The sequence below is a fragment of the Eulemur rufifrons genome, chromosome 21 (genome assembly GCF_041146395.1).
Source record: "Eulemur rufifrons isolate Redbay chromosome 21, OSU_ERuf_1, whole genome shotgun sequence".
Taxonomy (NCBI): Eukaryota; Metazoa; Chordata; class Mammalia; order Primates; family Lemuridae; genus Eulemur; species Eulemur rufifrons.
Genome location: NC_091003.1, coordinates 17779292 through 17794378, shown reverse-complemented (window position 1 = coordinate 17794378; position 15087 = coordinate 17779292). Strand labels below are relative to the sequence as shown.

At 61.5% G+C, this 15087-nt stretch overlaps 1 protein-coding gene across 4 annotated transcripts in view; it reads left to right on the top strand.

Annotated features, from left to right (window-relative positions):
• Positions 1-1958: 1958 nt before the first annotated feature.
• EMID1 (EMI domain containing 1) overlaps positions 1959-15087 on the top strand; it is a 32981-nt gene continuing 19852 nt past the window's right edge. For all 4 annotated transcript variants that reach the window (XM_069497095.1, XM_069497094.1, XM_069497093.1 and 1 more), the window contains exons 1-3: positions 1959-2092; positions 9537-9650; positions 10055-10158. In XM_069497095.1, the coding sequence (XP_069353196.1) occupies positions 1992-2092; positions 9537-9650; positions 10055-10158 (319 nt within the window). In that variant the 5' untranslated portion in view covers positions 1959-1991. The remainder of the gene's footprint in view (positions 2093-9536; positions 9651-10054; positions 10159-15087) is intronic.

Genomic DNA, 15087 nt, shown 5'->3' with positions numbered 1-15087 from the left:
CCATCTGGGGTCCCAGACACCTCTCGGTCCCTCCAAGGCACCCCCCCAGGACAGAAGCCACTGCCCAGCGCTTCTCCTTCCCATGCAGCTGCCTGCCCTTCAGAGCGCCCCTTGGGGTGGTGGGTTTTGATCCCAGCCATTCGATCAGGGCCTCAGACGGGCCTGGGATCCTCCTGGGACGTGGCCCCTCGGGAGTACCCAGTCACCCAGGAGGCTGGGCCATTGATCTAGCTGTGTCAAAAACAAGCTAAGCGGAGAGGCACAGAGCTGCATTTCTTGGGGGTCAGAGAGATGGCACAATAGATGCCCCGGAATTTCACGTGGAAGGGAGGAAGGCAGCTCCCTAAGGAGGCAAAGTTGGCACCATGGGGATGTCGTTGGAGGAAGTGATGAGCCCTTGGGGGACCACGTGAAGCGAGGGACAGTGGGTACCAGGGCATTATCGTGATATCTCAATCCTTACCCTGTAAGGAAGGTAAACTATCCTCTTCACAAGAGGGAAACTGAGGCTCAGAGAGGGAGGACCAGCCTGGGCTGACTCGGGCAGAAGTGGCAGTGGCAGGGTTTGAACCCAGCTCTCTCTACCCGCCCCCTCGGGGGACAGAGAATCAGCTTCCTCTATGTGGGCACACGGTGATGGCTCCCCCATACTGACAACCTCAGGGCCTGGTGAGCTAAGGAGAGGCGGTCCCCAGGGATCAGAGGTGGGGGTGACAGATGCTCTGGGGAGTGTTTCCGGCAGGGATCTTGGATCTGGCCAAGCCATGGCAGGAACAGGCCCACGGCGCACAGCCAAGCTGGGCAAGGGGCTCCCCAGGCCAGGCCTGCCTGCTGCACATGGACTCAGGCAGAAGTCGGGGCTAGAGACTGTCCTAGGAGGTTGGGGGCCTTGGGTCCCCCCGGATGAAAGCTCTGGTCCCTCCCCATAAACACACACTCCTATCACAGACACATGCATGCACAGATACCTTGCATGCCTGTACACGCATCCATCACATACACACACCACACACATGCAGCACAGACACGCACCCCCGTACACACACACCACACCTGCACATACCGTGGTGGGATGCACAGCCCTCCCCCCAGAAGCCCGTCCATGTAGCCTAGATGAAGAAACTCCACTCGATGCCAATCCTTGCCTTGTTACAGATGGGGAAACTGAGGCCCGGACCAACATGCTGTCTACACTCTTCCCTAACTGTGGGTAAGAGCTGACACGCCTCTGAAGTGAGGAGATCTGGGTTCAAATCCTGGCTCTGCCAACCACTGCCATCTACGCTTTCGATAGATGACATCTCTTTGTGCCTCAGTTTCTCCACCTGGAAAATGGGAGTAAGAGTAGACAGGGCACTTACGGGGTCAGCCCAGGTCTCCTCCTGGGGGGACTGTGGGGACTGGCCCTCACTTTTCTCATGTGCAAAGTGGGGATAATGTGCCCGCCTCGGGCAGAGTGGCTTGAAGATTAAACTGAGCCAGGGCGTGCAGCGGCGGCGGCGAAATTCCCAGATGCCGGGTACACCCGGCACGCAGAGCTCAGGACGCCTTTGTTGGGCGGCTGGATCCCGCAGAGACGTCGAGACATGGGATGAGTCCCCGACATCATTCGCTCAGGCGTGCTGGGTTCGGGTCCTGGCCGTGGCCCGGGCCTCAGTTTCCCAGTCTGCAACATGTGGGAGGGCACTTCGGAACCGGCACCCCGCCCCCGAAAGGGGCACGCGGCGAGGGCGCAGGGCGGCGGGCTCAGGTGGGCACCTGGCGGGCCTCCCGGCGGGGGCGCCCGGCCGGGCTCCTTCCGGGTTGGCGGCGCGAGGGGCGGGGGGCCGCGCCGAGGGGCCGGGCGAGGCCGGGAGCGCGCGCCCCCGCCCCGCCCTCCGCCGCCGCGCTGGGGACCGGCTCCGCGCGGCGCGGGCGGCGGGCTGCGGGCGGGGACGGCGGGCGGGGGCAGGCGACGGCGAGGGGCGCGCGCGGAGGGCGCCGGGCGCAGCATGGGCGGCCCGCGGGCCTGGGCGCTGCTCTGCCTCGGGCTCCTGCTCCCGGGAGGCGGCGCCGCGTGGAGCGTCGCGGGAGCCCCGTTCTCCGGGCGCAGGTAAGGGCCGTCCCCGCCTCCGTGCCCCGCCGGTGCAGCCGGGGGGCCGGGAGTCCGGGCACATGCGCACCCCCGCCGCCGTGCGAGGCCGGGACCGGGAGGGCGACCCGTGCCCACCCCAGTGCCAGCGCGGGCGAGGGCAGGGACCCCGCCACCGCTATCTGGTGAAGCTCCGGGAGTGCGAGGTCCCTCGTCCCAAGTGTCCGGAGCCGGCAGCCTCCGCACTCCCTCCCCTTCAGCCCAGCGGAGAGGAGGGGGAAGGGGCACACACAGGAGGACGAAGCCCCCCAGGACTTATGTCGCCCTGGCCCAAGGGCTCCTCCCCCTGCACATGGGAAAGGCCCACGACCCCTCCTCGCCAAGTCTTTGGGGACCCCCTCTCCCCTTTCCCCTGCTCCTGGCTTTTTTTAGCACCCGGGCTATTAATTTCCCTCGGAGGAAGGACTGGGGTGGAGCCTCACAGCCCACTGGGTCGTGTCGGAGGCTCCCCGGGGACCTGGCATTTGGAACAGAGACAAGAGGAGTCACTGTGCCTTCCTGCTGCTCTCCTAGTGGCTGGGAACATTCTCTCGCTGGCCTTTATGGAGTGTCTCCCAGAACCTGGCACCGTGGGGCTCTTACATACAGTGTCACCATTAATCCTTCAAGGGCCGAATGGAGCAGGGAAAACTGACCCCATTCAACAGATGAGCAGACTGAGGCCCCAGGAATTGACATAATCTTCTAGGCTCATGGGTTATGCATTGCAGAGCTGGGTTCAAATCTGTCGTGCTGGCCTTGATGACAGCGTTCGAACCTGCCCTGGCCCATGTTCAGGCTGCAGCCCCTGCCCCCACCAGAGTCCCCTCTCACGAGCCAGGCCGTTGTCCAAGGCAGACAATGTGGACCAGCCAGGCCTCTCCAGGCCTTTTCATCCCATTCAAAGGCCTGCCCAGCCCCTGCCCCCTACGGCCTCAATTCTTTAACTCTTTTCAGAAATTTCCCTTTCCCAGTGGTCAGGGGCCAGCATGCCCCGCTGGGCAAGCAAGAGCAGGTGACATGGGCTGAGCCGGAGCATGGAGGTGGCTGAGGCATCACATCCAGAAGAGCAGTTGTCTGAGACAGGGACAGACACGTGGCAGATGTCATAACCACCACCTACTGTGTGCTGACCATGGCTGGCCTGGATCCGTTGCCTCCAGAATCTTCCCAACTGCCACTGGAGGCTTTTTATGATCTTTGTTTCATAGAGGAGGAAATTGAGGCTCAGAGAGGGGGTATGACCTGCCCGGAGCACGCATATGAGCCCCAGGACCCCAGATGCTCAGATGACAGAGACTTTGAACTCGGAATTCCCAGAGTCGGGCTCAGGATGATGGTCAGAGAGCTTGAGGACCAGAACCCCCTCCAGCCAGTCCAGGGCAGGGCTCCCCAGCCTGGGCTCCTCGCACCCCAGGGTTTCCTGAGTGGGAGCAGGATGGCGGCTATGGGCAAGTATCTGCTGATCACTGGGGACTGTCACCCCATCTGTTCACAGGTGGCTGTCACAGTAGCCTGATTGTCACAAAAGCCCTGTGGGCAATGCTATTGCTTCCATTTTACAGATAAGGAGACTGAGTCCTAGAGGGGAAAAGTGGCCCCTCAGTCCAGGCCAGTTTGCAAATCTAGTGTCTTTCTCTCCCCAGCAGCCCTCCTGGAGGAGGTAGAGGGGCTGTCGGCTTGGGTGCTGGGAAACGTTTGTAGGTCATAGTTAGAAGTTAGGAGCTCTGGCCTCAGAGAGAACGAGGTTTTGTTCCTGGCTCCGTCACCCACTTGGTGTGTGATCTCAGGCAGGTCACTGCTCAGTTTCCTGTTTCCCTTTTTCCTTTGCTTATCTCTGCTTGTGGCCTGTTCGGAGGGTGGACAGTCCCCCCTGGGAAGGACCAGTGTGGGACCTCATGGACGGTGGTTACTGCTTCCACCAGCGTTAAGTGTGGTAGGAGCCTCGGGCCAGAGGAGTCTGGTCCTCAGCTGCCAGGACCTCCGCTTGTGGCCCTGTCCCAGCGTCGTTGGAGACAGCATGGGGATGTCATGCTCTGTCAGCCCTCCCTCCACCCCCAGCCTGGGGCTCCAGGCACCCCTTGGCAGCCGAGGGACCAGAGGCAGAAAAGAGGCTTTGTCCTGGGGAGGGGTTGGCCTGGGAAGGCATCCAAGCGGCCTCCCCCAGCCCCAGGAATGTGGTAGGACTTTGAGACCCCCGGAACCAGGGTCCCCAGGGGCTGCGCAGAGCTGCCTTGGCTGGCCCCTGCCCCTGCCAGCCCCTCATGCCCTGCTGGGGCTGCTTCCTGCCCCACGGAGGTCCCGCCCAGCCTGAGGCCACTTCCTTTAACTGCTCATCTCAGCGCAGCAGCTCTAGGGTTCGAGCCATCGCGAGCGTCCTGGCGCAGGCCACTAACCCCTGTAGCATTGGCTTCCTTTGGGAAAATCCCAGGATCAGGGCGGGTGGAGAGCTCTGACATGCGTAGTATCTCCCGCATCCGCTCTCTGCGGGGCTCAAATCCCAGCTCCGTGCACCCTGGGCAGGTGCTGTCCCTTGGAGCCTCAGTTTCCCCCTCTGTCAAATGTGGAGCCTGATAATCCCTATCCCAAAGTCAAGGGGAGGACCTTGTGGAGAAGGTACTGTGCTGGTATCCCCTGGACACAGCTTCCCCTGGGAAGCCCCTGGGCCGCAGCTGCCGGGTGTGGGGCCCGTGTCAGGGCTGTGGCCCCAGAGTCCAGGAATAAGAATTAACAATAGCTGTTATCGCTGAGCTAAGGGCTTTGCGTGACACCTCCCCTGCCAGAGGAGATTCTGCGCTCCCCATTTGCAGATGGACAAAGTGAGGACAGAGAGGGTCAGGGCCTTGTCCAAGGTCACTGATTTAGGAAGCAGCAGAGCCAGGACTGGAACTTCGCCCCCAGTGTGGGGTTCTGGCTCTTGTCACCCCACCCCCATCCACCCGGCTCCTTTCTGTCCTCTCCTTTTCCTGACAGCCTTGGCCCCGGGCCTGCTTGGCTGCCTCCCGCAATTAGCCCCTATCACTGTTCCGAATCGCAGCCCCGGGCCCTCTGGATACAAAGTCCCCTGGGCCCCTCGTGGCAGGAGGTGGAGTGTGGGTATAGGTGGGGGGGCCCTAGTGGGGTTGGCCGATGCCAGGCTGAGCTGGTCTGGCCTGTTTTCTCCCCTCCCGGGGGCCCACTTCTGCTGAGTGGGCAGAATCGGCACACCCAGCAGGGAAGTGCTGCCTCCCTGAGCCCCTGCGCTCACCTCCCCGCCAGCCTCACCTGGCAGCTGATCACTGGCCACACCCCAGGGCGGGAAGCCCCTGGGACAGCAGGGATGGACCCCATCTCCTGGAACCTGCTGGCTCCTCTGCCCAGGGCCACAGTCCGTTCTCAGTCATTCAGTCATTCAGCAAACATCCCTGAGCGTAGTCCCAGCTGCATGCCCTCCCCCTGCACCTGCTCAGTAGCTCAAGGCTACTGTGAGTGGCTGACGGGTGCCCCCAGGAGAGGCCCAATCCCACGTGGGCCTCAAGGCTGAGACCCAAGGGGATGAAAAGGAGTTTGCTGGAGCAAGGGGGAGGGGCTCTCCAGGTAGAGGGATCCTTGCATGCTAAGGTCAGAGGCGGGAGTGGGGCTGCACGGGTGTGCAGGGGAGGCGAGCAGCCTGAGGCACGAGGGACGGGGCCAGCAGGGCATGCAACCCGGTGGGGAGCCATGGTGGCCGCGGGCCCCACGGTGGGCAGTGGCAGCATTGGGTCTGTGCGGTAGGAAGAGCCTACAGCTGCCTCTGGACAGTGGATGGAGGACAGGACGGCCACCAGGCAGGCTGGGACCCTGCAGAGGAGCTCAGGCTTGTGCTGGGTGCCCCGGGGGCCGGGGTCCTCAAGGGGAGAGTGGGCACGGTTATTGGTGACCCCAGGTGAACGGGGCGAGGGGCTGACCTTGAACCCACCTGGCCTGAGTGTCCCTTCCTGTCTAAAATGTCTGGCTAGCCGGCCACCAGCTCCATGTCTCCTAAGCACGGGATTCAAGCAAAGTCCAGATTGTGGGAGATAAACCAGGGAGCCAGGCAGGGGCCCGCATGAAGGAGATTTTAATTAAGAAAGAAGAAAAAGAAATTGTTTTTCTCTAGCTCCCCTGTTGAAAAGGACAGCTCGGGCAACTGTGGCCAGTCGCAGGCCCACCTCCCCCTGCTATGTCTAGGGCACACAGCCCTGTGTGTGCCTGGGCCTGCCTCTGCGTGTTTGTGTATATGTGAGAGGTATGTGTGCACATGTGTGCACGTATGTGAGGGCACACAGCGCTGTGTCTGCAGGTACGGACTCATGCAGGGAGGGTGGTCATTTGTGTGCCTAAGTGTCCTGCTGGATTTGACTTGGCCTGTCTGTGGGTACCAGTGTGTGTGCATGTTATCTGTGTGCTTATGTAGAACTGTGCGTGTACACGTGGGCATATGTGTATCCGTGCATTGTATGCACATACGCATATGTGAGTATGTCGTGTGCATGTGCTCACTGCTGTGCATGTGTGCCCTGTATGCCTGGATGTGCATTTGCATGTGCACGTGTACACACCGTGTGTGCGTGAGTTTGCATGTGCATGCATTGCATGTGCGTGTTGTGTGCATTTGCACACTGGCGTAGAGTATTCACATTGTGCCCAGGAGCCCCTTCCTGTATCTGGAGTTTCTCACTTTCCTCTGCCCGGTTCCTCCCTCCGTCCTTCCCTCCTTTACTCCGTGCAGGCTGGGGAGCGTCACATACGCTGCAGGGAGCCTCTGAACCCCCTTAACTCGCAAACCAAGTTTTACACATTTTTCTGGAGAGGAACCACATTTCCCAAAGGGGCTTGTGTCCCCACCCTCTATACAAAACCCTAATGTGCAAAACCACAGCTCCAGAGACCTGGGACTCTTTAGAATGGGGAGCCTTGAAATGTATCTTTTTAAACTTATAAAATCCTTGCCTACTTGTCAGGAGAAACATTTCCAGCCTGGAGTTAAGAGTGCAAGCTCTGGGACCAGACGGACCTGAGTTCCAGCCCTGACTGTGGTGCCCACAGCACGTCCTAGACCCCAGAGCCGCAGGCTTTCCAGCTGTAAAGTGGCAGTCATAGCACGGTGCAGGCCAGCACGGTTTGGGGGCGCAGGCCTGTAATCCTAGCACTTTGGGAGGCCGAAGCAAAAGGATCATTTGAGGCCAGGAGTTCGAGACCAGCCTGGGCAACGTAGCGAGACCCCCATCTCTACAAAAAATTAAAAAATTAGCCAGGCATGGTGGCACTTGCCTGTAGTCCCAGCTACTCAGGAGGCTTAGGCATGAGGATCACTTGAGCTCAGGAGTTTGAGGTTGCAGTGAGCTATGATGACACCACTGCACTCTAGCCTGGGCAACAGAGGAAGACCTTGTCTCAAAAAATAAAATAAAATAAAATAACTAAACAAACAAAAAAAGCACCCTGCAGAGCTGAGAGTTGAAAACAAAAAATAGGGTGCAGAATTTAAATGAGCTATGTGTGCAAGGCCCTGGGCACAACTCCTGGCGTGCAACAAGCATGGTAAATTGAGCTGCTGTTTGTGCAGCAGACAAAACAAATGGAAAGCCCTCTTTATCTCCAGAGGTGGCAATTTGAGAAGAAAGTGTAATTTTTTCTAGCTTTATGCACACGTACCCGCATATGTACACACGTGTAAATAGTTTTCTCTCTCTCTCTCTCTCTCTCTCTCTCATTTTACTAGAAATGCAGTCATCCTATGTCATCGGTCTGTGCTTGCTTTTTTCCCCCGAGCCCAGTGTGACAGCCGATGTTCGGGCCCAGCGTGCGGACACCTTGGGCTTCTTCAGAGCAGCTGTGCCTGGTGGTTCCATGGCTACTTAGGCTTTTCCCGGTTTTGTGCTGTTCCTGTTGGGGCTGCAGCAAGCACCTGTCCCTTCTGCGTGGGATGGCCTGGCCGGGCTCTGTTGAGCTCCTGCCACTTCACAGGCAGACTGGACTGTCCCATCTTCCAGCCTTGCCACCTCCAGGCTTTTGCCCCAGCTGTTTCCTCCTCCTGCACTGATTCCAGTGTAACACAGACACACTGGAAGGGAGTTAATCCCTAGGCCCCTAAATCGAGTTAGTTGACCGGTGCTGGCCGGGGACTTTCTCCTTCTGTTGGGCTGGGGTGGAGGCTGGATCGTGGGGGGTGAGGACACCTCGGTGCTGGCTGGGACATTCCAGGCGCTCGGCCCTGCACGGGGTCATGGGCACTGTGTTTTTTGCAGGGGCTGGGGAAGGAGGGATGGTTTCAGGTGACCCTTCTCAGCCTGGTCCCCCCCTCTGCCCCCCACACTTTCCTTTGTGGCCTCAAGCCCAGGGTCAGCAGGTTCCCAGGCTGGGGCCTTCACAGAGCCACAGACCGTGGCTCAAGGAGATGGGGAGGGGACAGGAGCTGAGGCCTCTGGGATGGAGTCAGAAGCTGGGCTGGGCCATCCACATTCCCGGGTTCAAATCTGGCTTCTCCATGCACCAGCTCTGTGACATGAGCAGTTGTCTTCACCTCCCCGAGCCTCAGTTTCTACTCTGTGAAATGGGGGCAGGGGAGTGCCTTCCTGGCTCACCATTGCAGGGGGGTGTAAATACCCTCTGCATACAGTAAGTGCTCACTATTGCAGTGCAGTATGATTATCAGTTGGCATTTGGAGAAGTCAGTCCTCCAGGCTCAGGACATTGATTGCACATCGTGGCCACCACGCAGAGGGGACATGAGGGGAAGTGAGACAGGGCCTCTCTCACGTGCCGGCGGAGGGGCAGGCACGAGTCATGAGCTTAATTCAGCGTGACAGGTGTGCAAAGTGCCCCGGGACCCAGGGTGGGGAACGATCAGGTGTGCTCAGGTCGGGGTGGAAATGGGACAGGACGGAGCGAAGGGGTCACACCACAGCGGGGCGGTGAAGGTAGGAGGTGCCACCTGGGAGGTGGAGGAAGGGCGCCCCAGGCAGTGCCCGGCACCAGCAAAGGCCGGGAGGTGAGGAATCTACGTGTGGGCACAGGAGATCCGAGGGGTGGGCCGGGGGGACGTGGCCAGGTTTCCATTCTGTGACACCCCTCTAGGGGGGCACCGAGGGGCAGGAGGAGAGGTCACTGAGGTTGTCCAGGTGGGAGGCAGGAAGCAACGGTGGCCTTGATGAGTCGAGGTTGGAGAGAAGAGATGTTGGGGAGGGGGAGCCCCGCCCAAGACCTCCTAAGAGCCCCCAGCATGGCCCTCCCACCCAGGCCCATGAAATTCACCCCTCAGCCACAGAGACTCCCACCAGGGCCCAGAGGACTCTGCGAGCTCAGGGGTCTCTCGGCCCGGGCACTCGTTGCTCCTGGGGGAAGCACAGACCTCCCCGACCGACAGTCCTCCCAGAGTCCCTGGCCCTGCATGGCACTGAGCTTCCTCTCTTTGGATCTGTTTCAGGAACTGGTGCTCATACGTGGTGACCCGCACCGTCTCATGCCACGTGCAGAATGGCACCTACCTTCAGCGAGTGCTGCAGAACTGCCCCTGGCCTATGAGCTGCCCCGGGAGCAGGTAGGGGAGTTGCTGCTGGCATTGGCCTGGGGTGGGACTGCCTAGGGAGTGCCGGGGACAGCTGGACCCCAGGGTGGGTGGAGCAAAGGCAGCACTGGCCCTAGGCCTGTTCTCAGACCGTCCCTTCGTGCCTTTGCGGCACCCTGGAGGGCTCCCTGGGGAGGGATGCGCCCTTCTGCAGCCCAGCCCGCAGGGCTTCCTGTCCAGCCGGTGTCCAATACCCCAGGCTGGGGGCTTTGGCGGGGGGTGCTGGATCCCAGAATGCAAGAGGAGAGAGACTCCAAAGGGACCCGAAGGTGGCCGAGGATCCTGGAGGCTTTGCGTTTGTCCCCATGGGTGTCCGGGGTGCTGGGAAAAGCCACAGAACACTCTGTCTAAGCCGGGCCACCTGCGGACTCTTTCAGCTACAGAACGGTGGTGAGACCCATGTACAAGGTGATGTACAAGACGGTGACCGCCCGTGAGTGGAGGTGCTGCCCCGGGCACTCGGGGGTGAGCTGCGAGGAAGGTAGGATGCCCGGCTGGCTCCCGCAGCCCTGTGACAGCAGGCCAGGTGCCTCCCGCAGGTACACGGGAGGTGACTCCGTCCGTAGACGCTGCACACGCACAGAGCCGTGCCCGCTGGAGCCGCGGCCCTGTGCCAGGGCAGACACAGCTGGTGCCTGTTGTCCTCCCACCCCCCGAGGTGACTCTTGGGACACTCCCAGGAGAATGTCATACCTGCTGCGCAGCTCACGTTCTCAGTCACAGCATCCCAAGTCTGTCCTCCAAACTCGGGAAAAACCCATCTGGACGTTTCCGTACGACGTGGTAACAGACACCACGTGGGAACACGGGGCTGTTTTAGTCAGTTCAGGGTCAGAGAGGCAGACGTGGCTACACCCGCCCTGCCGGAGGACACCGGGATTCAGCCCTGTCTGCCCGGCGCCTCTCCCTGCTCCTGCCCCTGGGCCTCCGGATGGGAGGACGCGGTTGGGCACCCATGTGTGGGGCATGTCCCCGGCGAGGGACTCCTCTCACCCCACCCACCTTCATCTATGCAGTGCGGGGTGGCTCAGGGCCGAGCCCCGGGCAGGGGCCGAGCCTGGCCACACTGTCACCTGGAGAGCCCTCTCTCCTCCCGGACACCTGCCTCTCTGCTGAGCAGTCCGGGTCCTCCCGCCCCCCCCCCCCCCCCCCCCCCCCCGCCTGGCTGAACCCAGCAGGCGGCAGGTCTTCGGGCACCAGGGGCTGTGTTCCCAAGCGTGTCCCTGCAGAGGATGGGCTGGCCTAGACGCAGCCCGAGAGCCGGCCCAGAGCTCCCTCGGTGGAAAGAGGTCCCCACAGCAGCACGTGGACGTGAGCACAGTTGCAGGACAAATCCTGACTCCGGAAACACGAGTGTAAACTGCAGCCTCTCGATCGAGGGCAGGTGGCGCTAGCAGGGCCACCACTGCGGACCCCTCAACAGCCTGGTTCACAGATGGGGAGACTGAGGCCCAGAGAGACGGCTCGAGTGCCCAGAGTCACACAGGCATGGGGATGGGGGCAGAACTCACCACCAAGTGGGGGTGGGAGGGGGTCTGGCGGGTTCTGACTTGGGGTGGGAGAGTCCCCAGGGGACCTGGGGGGAATGCTGAGCTCCCCCAAGGCCAAACGTCCTGCAGAGAGGCAGCCACGTGGGAGCGACGTGGGGCACTGCGCCCTCTCCTCCCCGGTGGGAGGAAGCGGGGAAGGCAGAAGGGCCTGAGGGGCCGGGGCAGCGCCAGCCAGGAGGGGCGGCTGCCAAGCAGGCCACAGAGGAGCCCTGGTGGGGAGGGGTGGATCCCCCAGGCCCAGACAAAGGCCACTCTGTCCCCATCTCCCCTCCCAAGGGCAGACCTTCCTGGTCTCTAGGCCTTCATGGAGAGGGTGAGGGCTGAGTACAGGTAGGGACAGCTCCTGTGCCCTTGAACCCAGCTGCTGGAGGCCGCACATCCAGGAGCCGGGCTGAGGGCTGAGGGCTCAGCCGGTGGCGAGGCGGGGGTGCGAGATGGGCACCGGGCCAGGCCAGCCCTGATGCCTGCCAGCTCCCTCCATGGGGCTTCGGGTCCCAGCCTGAGGACGGGGCTGTCCAGGGCTCCCTGAGCCAGGCCAGCTCTGCCACACTCCAGCTGGATGGCCTCGGGCCAGGGACTCCCCGTCCATTGTGCAAGTCATTGTGCAAGGGGGCACCGAGCTGGGGGCGGGCAGCCATCCAGGTGGCTTCTTCTCCTGCACACCCTGGAGGAGGGGGCCTTCGCTCGGGGCGCCAAGCTGCCGTGCGCTTGCGGCAGCCTCGGCGTCCTCAGCTGTGAAACGGGCAGGGCGGTAGAGTCCAGGGACGTTGCCAGGATGACATGGAGCAGTAAAGCCCCGCACGCGGCTTGGCAGCCCCTGGTAGGCGCCATGGGATGACCAGTGGGACAGGAGGGGCCTCTGCCCAGCCACAGGCAAGTGGATGCCCGAGTATTCCGGAAATCTGCTGTGTGGGGCCATGGGAGTGGGGCACAAAGGCGTGGGGACACTTCAGGCCCATCCCAGGCCCCGCCCTTCCTCCACAGCTGGGTTCAGGCCTGGCCCCTCCAGTGGCTTCCCCTGCTGGCCACTGCCCTCGCGGCCTGCCCAGTGCTGTGACCCGACCCTGGGGCCCGAGAGCTGTGTCACCAGGGGCGGCAGGGCCCAGAGCAGCCTGGGGTGAGCCGAATTCCACACTTCCGCCCTGGATCGTCTGCGCTCTGCCGTGTGACTTGGGGCAAGTCTGAACCTTGGCTTTATCTGGAAGGCACCTGGGATGGAGACCCAGGTGCTCACGCCTGGCAGTTAGAGGCTCCGTAAATGTCTTCCTCTCCCCTCCCGCCCCCTGTGCTGGGGATTCTGCAGTGACCCTGCAGACGCAGCCCTGCCTGCTGCCGCCTCCGAGACCCCGCTTCTCAGCCACTGCCCAACGCACTGGCCTCGAGGCTGCGGACTCCATGTCTGTGAGGCTGGCGGGCTCTAGGGAGGGACCTCACTGCCCTGCGCTCAGTTTGCTCGTCCGCAGAATGGGGACGTTCGCTCTGCCACAAGGAATGAGGATGGTCTCATTTGATGTTCATGACAACCTGTGAGGAAGGGGCTAGAACAGGCCCCATTTTACACATGGGGAAACTGAGGCTCAGAGAGGTGAAGGGACGGGCCTGTGCAGCAGCCACCTCCGGGTCATCTTGACTCAGGGGGGCTTCCTGCAGACAGATCTCCCATCAGCCCCTTGTCCAGATGATGACAGTGAGGCTCAGAGAGGGTGTGGGTCTCACAGCAGGTCACACAGCGGGTACGCACTGTGGCATCCCCAGGCCCCAGACCCTCCCACAGTAATAATGACCAGGGGAAGGAAAGCTGCCACCGTGCTCCGTGCCGGGTACAGCAGTGCGTGTCCCCTGCATGGTGCCAGCGGGCCCTGGCACAGGAGGCCCCGAAGCAGAAATTGAGGCTGTAGGGGGGACGCCTTGCCCAGGGTGGCGGCTTATGAGCTGAGGAGCCGGATTCAAACCCAGTCAATCGGACCCTGGAGCCGGGGCCTTTCCCCCGCAGCGGTGCCGGCTGAGGACTTGCAGCGGAGCGTGTTCAGAGAGTTGGGGCGGGTGAGGCCCCTCCCAGACAGAAGGGCAGAGGGGCTGGTGGAGGCGGGCTGCCTCCGCGTCCCCCGTGTAAGTCCTGCCGTCCTCAGCACCTGTGTCCCTTCCCATCCGTGGACCCTCACAGCCCTTGTCCTCGTGATAGGGAGGCAGAGAGGGGGAGCTTGCCCAAGGTCACACCGCAAAGTAGCCTGGGAAGAGACTTGAGGCTGCAGCCTGGGCCCCTCCCGCCGCCCAGGGCTGGGCACGTCCCACACACACCTGGCTCTAACCAGGTGCCGGGTGCGGCGCCAGGCCTTTGCTTTGCAGATGCAGCGTCCCCAGGGCTAAACACTGCGCAAATCCACCCGCGTCCACCCCCGTCCACCTGCACTCCTGTCTGGGAGGCCCAGGAGCCCTCACCTCCGCACCTGCCCGTCCCGCACACCCAGGCGGGGCCCCTCCCCACGGGACCAAGGCCCAGCGTCGCCCCAGCTTCACCCTCACTCCAGTTGACCCCTCAGCCACGCTGGCCTCCTCTCCCATCTACGGCCTCAGCAGTGGCTGTCCCACTGGCTGCGACCTGGCTGAGGTGGCCCCACCCTGCCGTCACACTCCCACATCCCTGGTGCCTGGGGTGGGCTTGGCGTAAAGTATGTGCACGGGAATCGAACAGGAACTTTGCCCACCCGAAGAGGGGGCCAGGCTGGACAGAGCGTAGGTTCTGGGAGCTCCCGGCCCTGGCCACCAGCAGCGAGTATTTACATTTGCCAAGTAAATTCCTTGCAGGAGACCTGGGCCGGGGCCGGGGAGGAGCCCAGCAGATCTGGGGGGGGTCAGTCATGGACGAGGAAGCCCCTCCCTCCCCTCCTCTCCTGGGAGGGAAAGTCGCAGAGGTGGAGCCCAGGGACATGCCCCAACCTTTCACAGCCTCGTTCTGAGTTCAGGGCAGGGTTGGAATCCCAGCTCCCACCCTCTCGCCAAGTGGGCAGAGCAGGCAGCCTCCCATCTCTGGGTCTCAGTGCTATTATCTGTGTCATGGGGCACAGAACCCACGAGAAGGAGCTCAGAGCCTCTTAGCTCAGGCCTCGCACTGGGAAGAGGGAAGAAACTCCAGACAGCGCTGGAGGTCAGGACGGGGTGATGAGAGCTTCAGCGGGTGCTTTGGTAGCAGTGGGTGCCCTGGTCTGTCCAGGAAGGCTTCCTGGAGGAGGTGACATGGGCCCAGCAGCTGTAGGGATTCGGGGAGGGCGTGCACGTGCGTGTGTGTGTGTGTGTGTGTGTGTTCACGCGCATTTGTGTAGGGCACGTGAGGACCTCCCAGATGGTGGCAAGTGGCCCACAGTCGGGCTCCCACAGTGGAGCTGGGGTTTGTGGTCCCAGGAGGAGCCCTTCAGGAGGGACCACTAGGCCAGGGTGAGGGGGGTCTCAGCCCACCAAGGCCTGTTTCAGGGCCCCTGGCCAAACACCAGTGGGAGGGATGTGACATTTTTGTCCAATACGAGACCTCCCCCAACCCGTGGCTTCTTCCTTACCGGAATTTTGTGTGCTATGGGGCCATTTTACAACCTGGGACGTCCCTTAAAGTATTTCTGTCCATTTATCAGAATTTTGGAGAGGTTTTGGATAATTTCTGTGAATCTTGAATCCAAAGTCAACATTTTCTGGTCTTTTTGACGGTTTTGCTCTTTCTTTAAGCTTTTTCCCCTCTATGGTATAAATTCATGATTCCTTTGAGCCCCTTAAGTCGGTGCTGCTGGTCAGGCCGTGTTTCTGTTAATTGTTCTAATTCTCTCTGGCTTCTGGCAAAACGTCTAAAAACAAACTGGTTGCAAAAGAATTTC